Source organism: Perognathus longimembris, chromosome 12 (assembly GCF_023159225.1).
Source record: "Perognathus longimembris pacificus isolate PPM17 chromosome 12, ASM2315922v1, whole genome shotgun sequence".
Lineage (NCBI taxonomy): Eukaryota > Metazoa > Chordata > Mammalia > Rodentia > Heteromyidae > Perognathus > Perognathus longimembris.
The window spans coordinates 6,967,148-6,982,147 of NC_063172.1; the positions used below are offsets into that span (position 1 = coordinate 6,967,148).

The 15,000-nt window shown below is 49.5% G+C and overlaps 1 protein-coding gene across 1 annotated transcript in view; it reads right to left on the bottom strand.

Annotated features, from left to right (window-relative positions):
* The window catches only part of Tg (thyroglobulin), a 160,002-nt gene that overhangs the window by 81,583 nt on the left and 63,419 nt on the right, over positions 1 to 15,000 (bottom strand). The window contains exons 34-36 of the mRNA XM_048358633.1: positions 12,140 to 12,202; positions 3,172 to 3,306; positions 1,257 to 1,421 (exon numbers count right to left, since the gene is read on the bottom strand). Of these exons, the coding sequence (XP_048214590.1) occupies positions 1,257 to 1,421; positions 3,172 to 3,306; positions 12,140 to 12,202 (363 nt within the window). The remainder of the gene's footprint in view (positions 1 to 1,256; positions 1,422 to 3,171; positions 3,307 to 12,139; positions 12,203 to 15,000) is intronic.

Genomic DNA, 15,000 nt, shown 5'->3' on the forward strand with positions numbered 1-15,000 from the left:
CCACGTGACACCCTAGATACGAAAAGTATCATATTTTCAGAGATATATATATGCCGACTACTTCTTTAGGAAGTGAGCTTTGTTTACAAAATAAAGAGAGGACCAGCCCAACTTGTCTTACAAGAGCTCTTAGCATTAAGGCATTTTTCAGCAGAACCCCCCACCCAAATCAGCTAGTACACTACAGGTGAAATAAAGTTAAAAATCTATCCAGCTTCACTCAACACTGCCCATGTCTGGATAGACAGAAGACAAGCCTGAGGGGCCCCCAGCCCCCCCCTCAGGCCTGGGAGATATTCTGTCACGGTCTGAAGGCTGATTGATAGCTCTGATTTCCAGACAGAACTTCATGACTGTCTACTCCGGACCGAGAGAAAGCCAAATCCAAATGCTCTCCTCGTATTTTGGTATCCTTTTACTAAAATACAGTCACGTCCATTACTTGGACTTATAGTTTCTACTGCTTTCCTGTTGTAATAGCCACGGAATAGTAGTCACAGGAATGTCATCAAGGTATTGGTACAAAGTGTGAAACATTTGCTAGGTGAGCCTTTGCAGGGAAAATGTGCAACCCGCTCTGTAAGACAAGATGGCATTCCTCTGTGTCCTGCACTTCACACAAAGTCTGACACATAACAGTTCTGTACTGTGTTTTTTCTTAATGATGTTTAGGGGGTATTAACGCATCCATCCCACGCCTCGTTATGCTAAGCAAGGCCTCTATCCCTGAGCCACAACCTTAGCATTGAATCTTTACCCTCAACTGGCTGGGAGCAGGTCCTCTCTCCAAAGTGTTTCTGCTATAGTAGGGGGTCATTAAGAGAAGGCGGCATGGCGGCATAGGAGACCTGGTTCCAAGTCCCTGCTCTGCCACCACTAGCTGTGTGACATCATGGAAGTCACTTAACTCCTCGGGGCTACGGACTCCTGATCTACACAATGGGGAACAGCCAGCAGCCTGGCCCAGGCTCTCATTTCAGGATTACTGTGAGGACCCAATGAAATCGAAGCAGGGTAATCATTTTCTAACCTACAAGCCAGCACCAACACGTGTCGTATTTGTGATGGGTACAACTCAAGGGAATAAAAGAGGAGGGGCGATGCCCATGTGGAAGCTTTCCCTCCTTTCAGGAAGCCCTGGGGGGGACTCTCCCTCGAGTCATGAACCCTGTCTCACCGTGCCAGCACGCCAACAGTCCTGCCCGACCACCTTCAGGGTCCCAGACTGGGCTGCAAAGCTTCAGGCCCAGACTCACCGGGTTTCCGGTAGATGTAGGCAGCCTCTTCACGGAGCAGAAGCCGGCATTTCTGGCCTTGCATGCTGTGTGTGCAGCTGTGGGTGTCCGCGTAGAACACACACCTTACAGCTCCAGGTCGGGTCTGCAGAGTGGTGACCAGGCAAGCCTGGTGACGGGAACATTCTGCAGGGCAGAGGAGGGAGTATGGCCAGACATGCTACTCCACACATGCCTCCGCCCGCATCAGCGACCCATCCACCCCATCTTTCTATGCATCCCCCCATGGACCTACCCGTGTACCCAGTCATGCCTCCATGAATACATGCATCCATCCAACTATCCATATCTAGATCTCTACACACACATCCCTATCCACCTATTGGGCAATCACTCAACTATTTGAGCTCCTCCAATAGGTCCCATGCACTGTGTGCGGGTATGGGTGAGGAACCCAGCTGTCAATTCAAACTGCTTTCCACACTAGTCGGGTTCTTTGTTATGTAGTCTATCAGTGTGTCCTTGTGTGTCCCTTGCTTATAAACACTTCACCAACTCCTCTGGGCTTCAGGATGAGATGGTGGCAGTTCCAGCCCCAGCCTTCCTCTTCCGCTGTATCTCCATCAGCCTCATTTTTTGTTTTGTTTGTATGTTTTTGTTCTGGTCCTGGGATTTGTACTCAGGGCCTGGATGCTGTCCCTGAGGTTTGTTTTGTTTTGTTTTTTGCTCAAGGCTAGTGTACTACCACTTGAGCCATAGCTCCACTTCTGGCTTTTTGGTGGTTAATTTGAGACAAGAATCTCATAGACTTTCCTGGCCAGGCTGGTCTTGAACTGTGACCTTCAGATCTCAGCCTCCTGAGTAGCTAGCATTACAGGCATGAGCCTGTCACCTGGCATCTGCCTCCTTTTCAATGCCTGCATAATATTCTGCAACATAGTCACTGTGTTCCATCCGGTGTCTGCCCTTTCACATGCAAACCAGGCACCGCATGAACATGCGACCTCCATTATGCCATTCGGTACTAAGAACAGCTCTGCAAACTGTGCAGCTTGATTCCACTGGGGAGACTGTGCGTGGCCAAAGGGCCCCAGTGATAGCACAGCCTGTGAATGTGCCCTTCAGACTCGGTTATTAGCACAGTGTTCAAATCTGTACGTAGCAACCGAGTCTTCATGATGACCCTGGCTTTGTGCACTGTGCTATCCAGACTTGTAGAGGAGAGTCCTGAAATTCATGGACTCTCAGAGGTGCTGGGGATACTGGAGATGGAGCTGTGTAAATGGCATCTGAACTCTGCTACTGTCGGGAGCAAATAGTCTTTGTGGCACCTTCAGATCAAGAGGTCTGGCTTTTGCTGACTGCCACCAATAATTAAAAACTCTCCCAAAGAATCGTGCATCTTTGGATAGCAGTGCGTGTTAGAAAGTTCTGCCAGGGCTGGGGGTGTGGCTTGAGCCATAGAACACCTGCCTAGAAAACATGAAGTTCTAAGTTCCGATTCCAAGACTGCCCCCAAACAAAAACAGGCAAACAAAAGGCAAGTTCTTCCCTCTGCATTGAAAAACACCTCTTGAAATTGGGAGCTTTACCCACAGGTCCTGACCAGAACAAGTGGCTTCCTCCCTTCCATGTTGACCCATCGCTGTGTAAGGACGGCCATCAATGCACCATGGACCTCTGCTACTGCTCATGGACTCTGGTTCCCTCCCCTAACCTTCCTCCATCCTTGTTCAAAGCCACTTATTAGCTATCTGGCTGACGTCCTTGCAGACCTTGTCTGCAGACTGACAAGTGAGGAGGCAGAAGGAGAACCCCCCCCCCCCCTTCCCCCGCCGCCACCCCAGGTCTTTCCCTCCGTGTTTGTTCCTTCCTTCTAAGCCCTTCCAGGTCACCTCTCTGCTCCTGAGCCCTTCTTGGGAAAGGACTCTCTTACCCCACAAGCAGAAGTCACGGGCTGCAGAGAAGTTGCTGGTGGCAGTAGTGCTGATATGAGCAACGTCAAAGTCCTGGATGGAAGGATCGACAACTGCCACGGACAGAGCCAGGGACTGCCACCCGTCCAGAGTGACTAGGAGAGAAAGGAGGGATGGTCAAACCAAGGTCCCCAAAGGCAGCCCGGGGAGGGGGGGGGGGGCATCCTCCCGGGGAGTCTCCATTCTTGAGCCCCGTGTCTTCTTTCATCTTTCCGTTCTCCAGCTATTTATTAAGCGGGTTCTCTGAGACGAGAGACACTGTGGCATAATGATGGTCACAGGTATGTGGATAATGATTCCGCAGAAGCCCTGCTGGGTGTGCCAGGGGGCTAGGTGCTCATTGTCCCCAAGCCCATTGCCCTCTGCAGGGGACATTGAGGTGCTGCCCAGGCCCCTGTAGATTGATGCTCTAAGTTTTCCCAACTGTTGGAAAACTAATGGCTCCCAACAGAGTCCTCCAGGAACTGTCCTTGGTCTAGGAGAAGTGACTCCTTCTCCAGAGATGGCTGTGTCCAATAAAAACGAGTCATGGACAGAGCCAGGCCAGGTGCTGAGCTGGTCCCTGGATGGCTCTGTTCTCTGGGAGGACAGGAGGGTAGGGGGGAGAGGAGATTGCCGGACTTGCACGGAGGTTCTTCTCTCCCCGGTCCTCCCCTGGCTCTGCTCCACCCAGCTGCTGACTCCCCAAGCACTCCGCATATCGAATCCATTTCAGTGACCCTGCAACGCAGCCTGCATCCTGCAGAGCCAGGCACTGACACAAGGCTCTGCCGGGGGGGCTGCACAGTTCCGAGGCAGTACGAGCGACTGTGTCTTCACAGCTAGGCAGCCTGTGCCTCTCCATGGCTGCGCCACGCTGCTTCCTGGGGCCTGCACACGGCACACTGCGGGGCGGGAAGCCAGAGGGATGGCTCGGGAGAGGCATGAGGTCTCCGGCAACGCATCTGGTTTGGTATCAAGGCTTTGGCTAGAGCCCGGCTGCGTGTCCCGGTGAGGACCAGAGGGAGCCATGAGCGAGAGGCCCAAGGCTCCACTCCGAGGACGGTCTGGACCTAAGCGAGTGCGCTGTGTACAGACAGTGTCAAGGCACTCCGAAAGCTTCCCTCTGTGGAGGTCACCATGAGCATTCGGACTGCTGATTCCGAAACCCCGGAGAAAGGCACAGGGAGAACAACGGTGAAGGCAAGTGAGAAAACAATCTCTTTCTCTCCCTTCCCTCTTTTTCCCTCCCTTCCTTCCTCACCCTTTTCCTTCTTCCCTTCCTTTCTTCCTATCTTCCCCCCCCCCCCCCCAGAAACCACAGAACTTCATCCTTTTAATAAACGTTTGTGGGAATTTATCTTGGACAGTTAGGACAATCTGAGATGTAGAACTTTCGTAGTGCAAGACGTCATCAGCTTTGATCCCCACAGACCACTAAATGTTGGGAAGGGAGGGACTCTAATGCCACCTCACAAACAAAAAGGCAAAGGCACGTGTACTGACCAAGAAGAAGCAGCAAAGTGTCCACCTGAGCTCACGTGGGGTTCTTGGCTCTAAGTCCAAGGCCCTTCTGCCCCTCTGAGTCTCTCTGTCCCCAAGTGCCCTTTCCAGAACATTCCCCCTGGTGTGGGAGAGGCTTTCCTTTCATAGCCTGTAATTTCTGTGTTCAGCCTGTCTTTAACATCAGCACTGATGAGTGGGGAGTGCCACTGAGATTTCAACAGTAAATTAAACATAAAAAGCCCGTCACCAAGAGGGCGAATCCAGCTTCATTCTGTAGCTGGACTCTACATACCGGTGGCTTAAACAGCCACTTTGATTTCTGGTAATTCTGGAGCTGGAAGGTGGGAACCTAGGAAGGGAGTCAGGGTGGCTGGGTTCTTGCTCCTCTTCCTGGTCCGTAAATGCTTGTGTCTCCCGGTATCCCATGTGACAAACAGCAGAGAGGGCAAGCGAGCCCTTTTCTGGCTCTCCTGGAAGGGCACGGTCAACACGGAGCCTCGATTCTCGTGACACCCCCCAGTCTCACCTCCTAACACACTATTTATTGGATGAATGATGGTGGTGTCTCCATTGTTCCAACACAGGAACTAGGCACAAATTATGGCCATTTGATGTGCTACTAATTTTAATAAAAAGAAAACCATGTAGGCACACAAGTTGTCAACTACTGAAATGCAGTCTCTCAGGGCTCGGAGTAAAAGCCCTTCCCACGCCCTCATGCCATCCTGGAGCCACAACGCCACTCTCAGGCCCAGGACCTGGGTCTTACCGCCCCTGAACCTGGCCGGGCTGCAAGAGGCTCTGGTCTCTCATTTTCTTAGGCAAACGCCACCTGCAGCTATTTTCATGGCCAGCCCAAGTGGCGTTTTTGCAAGAGGATCGCACTGAGCTGCGTATTTTTAGTGAGAATCCTGCAATTTAGGAGGGAGGCGATGACAGGTTTCAGGACCCAAGTGGCCAATTAGCGTTCTAAAACAGAACCTTGACCCCACTCCATGTTTAGGTTGATGTCTGGTGGGAAGCAGTATAATTGAAGAGTGAATGTCTTCTCCGTGAGACACGAGAGCCAGCTCATGTGTCACCACTGTCTCGGGGCCTGGAACCACGTTCTTGGCACGCTTCCACCTGTTTCTGCCCTGGGTTACACAACCTCCATGGAGGAGATCTGGCTGTTTGCATCAACATCAACATCTAGGGGACCATGTGTCTCTCATGGCCATTCAAAGAACAAGGTCTCTGTGGATGCAAAAGCATCCTGAAGTCTTCTAAACAGCAACTTGATTGTGTATTACTTTCTCTTTCCTTTCTCTTTTCCAAAAATTGATTACATTTTCTAATACCACTGTTATGTATTAACAATACAATGTCTGGGAATTTGAAATATATGCTATACTATACTTAATACTATGAATGAAATGGTCTTGGTGGGTACTACTTAAGTTTTGTTAATATCTTTGAAAATCCTGGATCTATACTCACACTTTTAAAAGCTAGTCACTTTATAACTAATTTTAACATCTGGTGAAGACTCTCTGCATGTAACTTTGGCTTTGTAAAATACTCACATGGCAATTTATGGTTTTGGATGAAATTTAAAACGATTTGGTCAACTTTCAAGAACATTCCTTTGGGTTGTCGTCTGGAAAGGCCTCAAAGTTAAACATTATTTTGTTTTGTAATTTTAATTTAATGCTGAATACTTGATGTCATTAAAATTGGCATGGGCCAGGCATTGGTGGCTCACACCTAGCTATTCAGGAGGCTAAGATCTAAGGATTGTGATTCAAAGCCAGTCTGGGAAGGAAAGACTGTGAGACACTTCTCTCTAATTAGCCACCAGAAAAACAGAAGTGGAGCCATGGTTCAAAGTGGTAGAGCACTAGCCCTGAGCAAAAATAGCTCGAGTAGCACCTAAGCCCTGAGTTCAATCCTCATGACTAACAACAACAACAAAAAAGTAGCATGGATGTCTTTCTGTTATATGTCCTACATGGTTGTTGATGGGGGTACAGGAAAGCTGATTTGTGTGTGAGTTTGTATTTGTGAATAGGACACCTCAATGAATTTCCCAACATGGCAGTGCAAAGCCATAGATGAAACCTGTGCTCTCTGCATGAAGATGCACACAAAGTTCCTCATTAGAAAAACAACACTTTAACCCATCATTCATTTGTTCACTAGGGATTTGAGATCTAGGTGATCTAAGACCCTGAAAACACAGACACTGTTTGGTACAAGTAGAAGGGATGATTTTTAGTGCAACATCAAGGGTGGTACATGGTCACTAACGAATGGCCCATACTTTCTGCTTCACCTGTCAATTTTGTTCTCTCTCATTGTTTAGACCATAGTCCTCGGAAAAGTTTGTAGTTTTCCCTTCTTCAGATCAGTGCTCTTCATGACTAACTAGTGAATATGTGCCATCTTTACCTTGCTCTCCACCGCCAGGAAGGCCTCTGCCTCTCATTGCTCCTCTTCTCGCTTAAACATTGTAGTTCCTTCGGGGTCTGCCCTGGCCCCTGAACTACCTCCTGTACATTCCCCAGGTAGCACTCATGACCTCACCACTTCAAATTCCTATAATGTGCTGCCAAGCACCAAGAATACCCGGACCAGACTTTTCCCAGGCTCGACCCTCATATGCTCGGTGTTCACGCAATACCTCCAAACAGATCACAGCACAAACCACACGGAACTCAGTCTTTCTCCCACACGCAAGGTGCACAAATACCACCAGCCACCATGCAGCCCAAATCAAACCCCTCAGTGTGGCCTCAAGCAGTGCAAGGGAACCCAATGCATCTAGAAAATGACGAAGGACCAGTCTATGTGCCACATTCACCATTATAAGCAGATGCTTTTTCGGGGGTGAACACAGCCCGTCTTCCATCAGTTGCCTCTTGCTCACTCTCCAGCCTCATCTCTTGTCAGGCTTTCTCCTAGCACCCCCAATCCCGCTTGGTGACAGATCCAAGCACTCTATGATGTGTAACGTCTTCCCCATGAGCGAAGATGTCATTGTTCACCCACAAATTGAAATCGGCTTTCTCACAGGACTAAGGTACATCATCTGCCAGTTCTGCTGCAGACATCTCACCGACTGTGAGTCTCTTGGAGGTTTCTTCCCCCACCTAGATACTTCCTCTTCTCACAGGACCCAAATGTCTGCCGTTCTATGAATGCACTGGCTGGAAATCGACGCCCTCATCTCACTGTTCAATCACAAGCTCCTTGACATCAAAGATTTTGCCTCAGCGTTCATTGATTCTCTAAGACCCACTATGACAGCATGCAAATATATATTAGTGACAGAAGCAGGAAGATTAATGAGAGAAGTAGCTAGCATTCATTAACTGTTTATTGTGTGCTATATCACTATTTGTACATACATATGGAATGAATTAATAACAAAGTTATTTAATTAAGCAATAGAGCCATAATTTGTTTTTCCCCATCTCTATAAATATTAATACAATTAGCCGGGTACTGTGGACTCACAACTTTAATCCTAGCTGAGATCCGATCAGTGGTGGTTCAAAGCCAGCCCAGAAAGAAAAGTTCACTAGACTCCATTTCCAAAGTAACCAGTAAAAAGCATGACTAGATGTATGGTTCAAGTAATAGAGGATCAGTCTAGCAAAAATGAGGCTATGGGTTCCAACCCCACTACTGTCCTGAAAGAGATTAATACAGTTGTTATTTGCTTACCATAAGACCTAGGTAATTACTGAATTAATAATAAGTAAATTAAAAGTCAGAAAGCACACAAAGGGCTACTCATTTCATAATGTCCTCCTTTTATCTGGTATGTTTCAGCTTAGAAAACTCTTTCATTTACACAATAAGAACTAATGACTACCTCAGCCCACATGCTGATTACTATATTACTGTCCTCAGGGTACAGGGCTGGGGCGCAAAGGAGTTCTGGAGCTTGTGACTTGGGAGCCAGGCATCTGGCCCACGCCACCCTTTCCCAACCCCCACTCTGCCCAGCTGCCTCATTCCAGGCAGTGGGGGGGGGGTGGAGGAGCTGAATCCAGCTAATGTGGGAAACCATTCCATAATGGCACACCCAGGACAGCAGTTTCCAGAGACATCTACAGTGGTCCACATCTGCTGAGTTATGAGCTTTGTGGGCTGCTTCACAATCGTTTCTCCTGCTAAGTTCAAACGCAGCTCTGCAGAAATTTATGACTAACAGAGAAACCACACTTGGCTCTCTAGCTCTTAGGTCCTCATGAAACATTATTAAGTTCATTGCAGCCCAAAGTGCTAGTGGATGTAGGAAAGCGCCTCTAACTGTCTAATTTCTCTAAGAAGTTTAATTCTGATTGAAGGTCCTACCCAGCACTTCCTTCCTTCCCCCAGGCTACCTAGAGGTGGAAAGCAGAGTCTCCTCTTTCTTGGAGTCACTTGGCATCTGGGTAGCCAGGCAGCAAAATAGAGGACTCAAATGCATGCAACCGAGGTGGGATGTAGTACCCAGTGCATCTTGGATGGCTTATTCGTACACAGCTGTCTGGGGCTCAGATGGTCAAACCCAGGCTGCCCCATGCTGTCCGTGTTACAAACCTCTGCAGACACAATGGTTGCAGGAACAGCTGTTATCTTTGTCGATGGCTGTGCTGTGCACTGTGCTTAACATTTCACGTATGTATATCACCTACAACTCTGCTGATGAATGGTGATTAAGGATGGTCTAATTTATAGCCAGCAAAGCAAGATGGGGGGGGGCAGAATGAACACCTTGTTTTAATAGTTCTCCTAAAAGCTTGTCAAATATTCTGAGTTTCAAACATTAGAAGTGAAATCTTCCTGGTTTGTGTACTTGTTAAATCATGAATACTCCCGGGAAAATATCTCATCGAAGTCCTCTTTCTCCTCTTCTTCATTCTCTCTTTCCTTCTCTCTCTCTCTCCTCCCTCCCTAGTCTACTCTCTCTCTCTCCTTCTTTCCTTCATTTTTATCATTTTGAGATAAAGGTTTCTAGGTAGCCCAGGCTGACCTTGAACACAAGTTCCTCCTGCCTCAGCTTCCCCGGTGCTACAATTACAGGCATCATGCTTGTCTAATTGCAGGTATTTTACAGAGCTCCATTCATTCATATCTTCATTCCTTTATTTCTTTTTTCAATGCTAGTTGAATTACCATGAGCTTTGTACACTGGTCTAGATCCAGGTGGAATTCTGCATCTACAAACTTAAAAAATAACCATCTATCAATGAAATATCATTGCTATCTACTGCACACCAGGCATTTTGCTAAGTGTGAAGAATCCAGCAACCATAGATTACAAGCTCACTTGCCTCCAGGAGCACAGAATCTATTCAGCAGGAGAGCATAGTCCACCATTCATTCAGTAGTTCCTGAACATCCGCTCCAGCAGGAGCTTTGACTTGCAGAAGGGAGCCAGTAAGCGAAGGTCCCTTCTGGAGAGACAGACTCTATAGATAAACAAAGAACGTCTAAAGGCCGCAAGTAGTGAGGAGCACTGTGGCCAGAGGTCAGAGGTGGCCAGAGGTGGCTTTGAGGGGACAACGAGGGCTCAGGGCAGGGGAGGAATCACCTCACCTCTATCTGCCGCCACAGTCCCAGCAGCCAACATCTTATACGGAGCTAGTTACAGCAAATGCTTGTGAATGAGTGAGTTACGAAAGCGGGAAGGTAGCAGAAGCAGAGAAAGCCACAACTGTCCCTGCTCCATCCTCTTTCTCACTGCCCGGTGCCTCCCTCTGCACCCGTCATGGGAAGAGACCCCTCGAGCCATCTTTCTTAGACTCAACTCTGCTCCCGGGTCTCTGGGAGGCAGAGCAGGAGTCCAGGGACGTCCACCCGGGGGACTGTGCCCAGCCCTTCCGACCCCAGCAATTCCACCATGTGGCTGACAGGGCCTGGGCCTCCTCGGAGATGGCACCCCATCGCCACAGGCCCTCGGCCCAAGCCTCAGCCTCCTCCCTTCCCCCCTCGTTTCCAGCTGAAAAAATTCACTAGGAAAATCAGCCTACATATCAGACTCCCTTCCAGGGTGGATTCCTGGGGAACAGTCACCTCACCAATGGGGAGACGCTGATTTAAATTGAGTTTGAGTCAGTAGCTCCACTATTGGGAACTCGCCATGTGGATTTGACCACCCCCGAGCCTCAGCTTCCGAATCTGTCAGATGGTCACAGTTGGACTATACCTCGCCACGAAGAAGCCACGGAAAGTATCGAGCACGTCATGGAGGGGGCATATCACTGTCGGGTCCTATGGAACTGCCCAAGTTTGGAAGGAAATAAGCCAGTTCTAAACGTGACGCATCAAGGGACTGGAAGATCCAAATACGATTCGGAAGCATGGAATCCACAGTGAGGAAAAGTAGTGGTCAAGGTTGGAACTGGTGGCCTCCGGCAAGGGAATGGCAGGTGGGAAGAGATAAGATGGGGAATTCGTTTGATTTAAACCGTAACTGTTTGGGGATGTTTCTGTTATTTAGATGAAGACATGTGTTGTCTGTGGGTCTCTGGCCATTGTGACCTGCTTGTGAACTCCACCTCTGCCATCCACTGTGCCATAATAATGTCACTTATCTCCCAGTGTGGCAGACGTTCGATACAGAGTGCCCAGGAAAGAAACGTACACCAATGAGCTACAAGATCTCCAAATTCAGCTCTTTGATTACACGTGGCTAACTGATAGGTAGCATGACTTGGTAATTTTTTTTACATTTCCAACCACAGCCTTGGTGTGCACGCCCTCCTACGCTGTGAGCTAGGTTCAGCTAGACGCCCCCCGCCCCCCAGTCTAGGACCCCTCTGACATCCTACCACAGAGCAGGAATTCACATCACAAGTCCGCCTCGCAGGACCTAGATTCCAGGCCAAGTGTGTTTCCTGACAGAGGGCGGAGAAGAGAAGCAGGGCTGGCGCAGGAGGCCTGTGCTGGCCTGCGGCCTTGCACCTTGCACCTTGCACCATGCCGGCCCTCCCCACGGGCCAGCTACCCCACGGCAGCTTCGAGCACTTACATACAGCAAGCCCAGCCTGGGCTGGGTTTCTGGGCACAGAGCTGTAGTTCCATCCTTCACTGTCACCCTCCGTGGTCCCAGGAACTGGGGGCCCAGCTGTCTTACACCAGGCGGCTATCCGCTTTCACCTCCTATCACATGGAACTGTGCCAGTCTCCCCAGGACCGGAGATGGGAGGGAAGCATGCATAAAATGGAAGGGGAAGAAGTACCACCACGGTTGGGTGATCTGTACTCTGAGAGAATTGTACCGTTTCTGTGGGTTGCTGCCTTCATCGGAAGGGCGGGCACACACTGCTGGGATCCGTGCACGTGACCGCGTTGTACGCGCTAAGCCACGGAACGAAAGCGCCGCAGGGAAGGGGGAGGAAGTCGAGGTGAAGGAGGAGAAAGTAGCTGCTCGTCGTTCCTGTGAGAACGATCATGGAGCCAACTTACCGTTCTCGGTGAAGGAAGGCAGAGCCACCGAAGGGCAGAAGCTGGGCGCATCACCTGAAGCAACTGAAACAAAGGGAAAGCAGCCTTTTAGCCCTGTGGCTCCCTCCCTCAGAATGTGAAATGGGAGGAGAGGGCCAAGGCTGGGGATGGGGCGGCTGGACTCGGCAGCAGGCAGGGGGCAACACCTGCCAGCCAAGAGCCTACAACCTCAGCCGCTTCGCCAGCACGGGCTGCCTCTCAGTCACACTGTACCCCAGGCAGAAGGGCTGGGGCTCCGCCCTATGTCCTCCTCCCTTGGGACTTAGAGAAGAAGGCTTCATCTCCCCTGGGGCTTTAACCATTGGCACCCAGGGCAGGGAGCCTGAAGCACGTGCTTCCCATGGCGTGGGGAGCCAGAATCGCCCGGCAAACACAGATGTCTGTCATCATCACCTCCTGATTCTGTGTACTTGGCCCGGCCTAGGCCCCAGTTTCTGCCTCCGCACAGTAGTTCTGTCCACCTCCAGGGTTACAATAGGATTATAGGCGGCGCTGTGATGTTTTGCATTTGGCTCTAGGCCCAGCGTAAGAGCTCAACAATGGCTAGGAGATACCTAGACTTTGAAGAAACATAGGCCTGGGTTTGAACTCAGTGTAACACAAAGTAGAGTGGAGAGTGACAGTCTAACTTCTACCCCCAGTTTTGGCATTGGTATGATGAGGATGATAAAAGAATTAAATGAATACTGGGACACAATAAATTATACAGGACTCTAGGCATCCTCAATGTGAACCTGATCGTATAAAATAATGTTTATCAGAATGAACTACAGGTAATGGAAACAAGAGGTGTTTTTTTTTTTTCCTTTGTTGCTGTTTTTGTTTTCTTTTCTTTTGTCTTGTCTGCTTATCTGTCTTTAGAAGGTCAGGGCACAGAAATGGAGGGACAGGGGAGAACAAATGCAGCAGTGGTACTCTCTGGACACTACGTGGAAAATGAACTGTACAACTTGTGGGTGGGGATGGGAGAGAAAAACTGGGAGAAAAATGAAGGAAGGGGTGACATTGTCCCCGGTCCCAAATGTACTCTTTACCTCTCTTATAGAACAGTGACCTCTCTGTACACCACCTTTATAACAATTTGACAATTTTAAGAAAAATAGTTAAATGAGAAACCACTCCCACCCAGTAGGTGGACACCCAAGGACAGCTTATCTTTCTCCCTGAAGGAGTTCTCCCTTTAGTGAGCACATCCAAATCTGCAAAGCCCTGTTCTTCTCTTCCCCTCTAATATTCCAAGGTAGACCTGAGCACGGTGTCTTCCATGCTTTCTAGGAGCTACAGGGAGATGCGGTCATTGAGATTGTGCAAGGTCTCTGAGACCAGCAGCCCAGACCAGCACTGGCCTGATCACTTTCCCGCTGTGTGATCTTGAGCCAATTGCCCCTCTGCCCTCAGTTTCCTTTTCTTTGTCTATGAAGAAGGGCTTTGGGCTTGTGAGCCTCATCGGAGTTGGCACTGCCATGTTTAACAAACAGCTAGCACTAAATAAATGCTGCCCATTTTCCGTGCGTAATATTGCTCTCGTGCAATGCCACACAGCCTCTGGGTGTGTGCCCTTGCCTCCTGGACAGCGGGAGACTCAACTGTACCCTCTGTTCTACAAGCACAGCTAGGGTGTGAAGGATTAGGTTGCGACTGCTGGCGTACAGTCTCTGCCGAGTCAGTTCATGTGCTGGGATTTTCTAACATCCACTGGTGCGGCATTGTCTGCTAGAGAGAAAAGAATCTAAGACGCTACACATGCACTGGACCCAACTACGAAAGATGCTGTGACTCAAAACACATCATGAGCCAAAAGACAAGTTTGTGCTGGTCCATATGACCAGCTTGGGGAGTCATCTAATTTCTCCATTGGTCTCTGTAAGTGAGGGTCCTTTACTCGGCCTGCACAGGAGGAGGAGATGAGCCTTACCCCACTGCGGATGAAGACCAGTTAAGAGGGAAGCACTTGTCCTGTTCCTATCGGGCGATGGCATTGCATGGACCCCCTGTGTTGACATAGGGCATGGAACTACTCACACTGGAATGGCATATGTGCTGTAGTGGTTCAGGGACATGGGTGGAAGGAGAGAGGATCTTCTTTAGGCTATGAGTACCTGGAGGACATCTACGTCTCACCTGTTCTCAAGCACATGCCACAGCCATTTAAAGTCACAAAGAACTGGGTCTGAACGCAAACTCTGCCCTTAATCAGCTGTGTGCACCTCAGCAAGGGATTCAACATCCCCGGCCTGCTTCCTCATCTGCCAAGGCTCTGAGGGCAAGACGCTCGCATCCAGCCACGCAATCCGAGCCCCGCACACGGAGGGGAATGCTCAGGCAGTTGGTTGTAACCCAGCGAGCACTCAGGCAGTTGGCCGAACAAATACCCAGCTGAATTTTCATTCTCTGCCCCGAGGTTTCTGATCAAAGCTCCCGAGTCCCCAGCCTGACCCCACAGAGGAGGTGCTGGAAAATGCAAGTGGTCTGGGAAGGCAGATGAAAGGAAGCAGAGCAGCGGGACAAGGAACACCTTGAGATCTTCTCCTTGCCAACCCCCGTCAAGATGTTGCAACACTCTGGTCTGATTTCCATTCCACTTCTATGAGTTAGTGCTTAAGCTTTTCTTTTATTTTGTTTCTTCCTTTTGTATCCAACTCTCCCCTAAGTCATAGGAAGATGGAACACGACATTTTCCAGACTCTGCAGGGGCGAGAAGGTCAAGAGGATAGCAGACAAGGACACACTGGGGTTCAGCACAGCTTTGAAGCCGCCTGGACACACACAGCTGGCCTCGAGCGTCCCTCAGGACTGAAGCCGTCAGCCACTTTCTCTCCTCC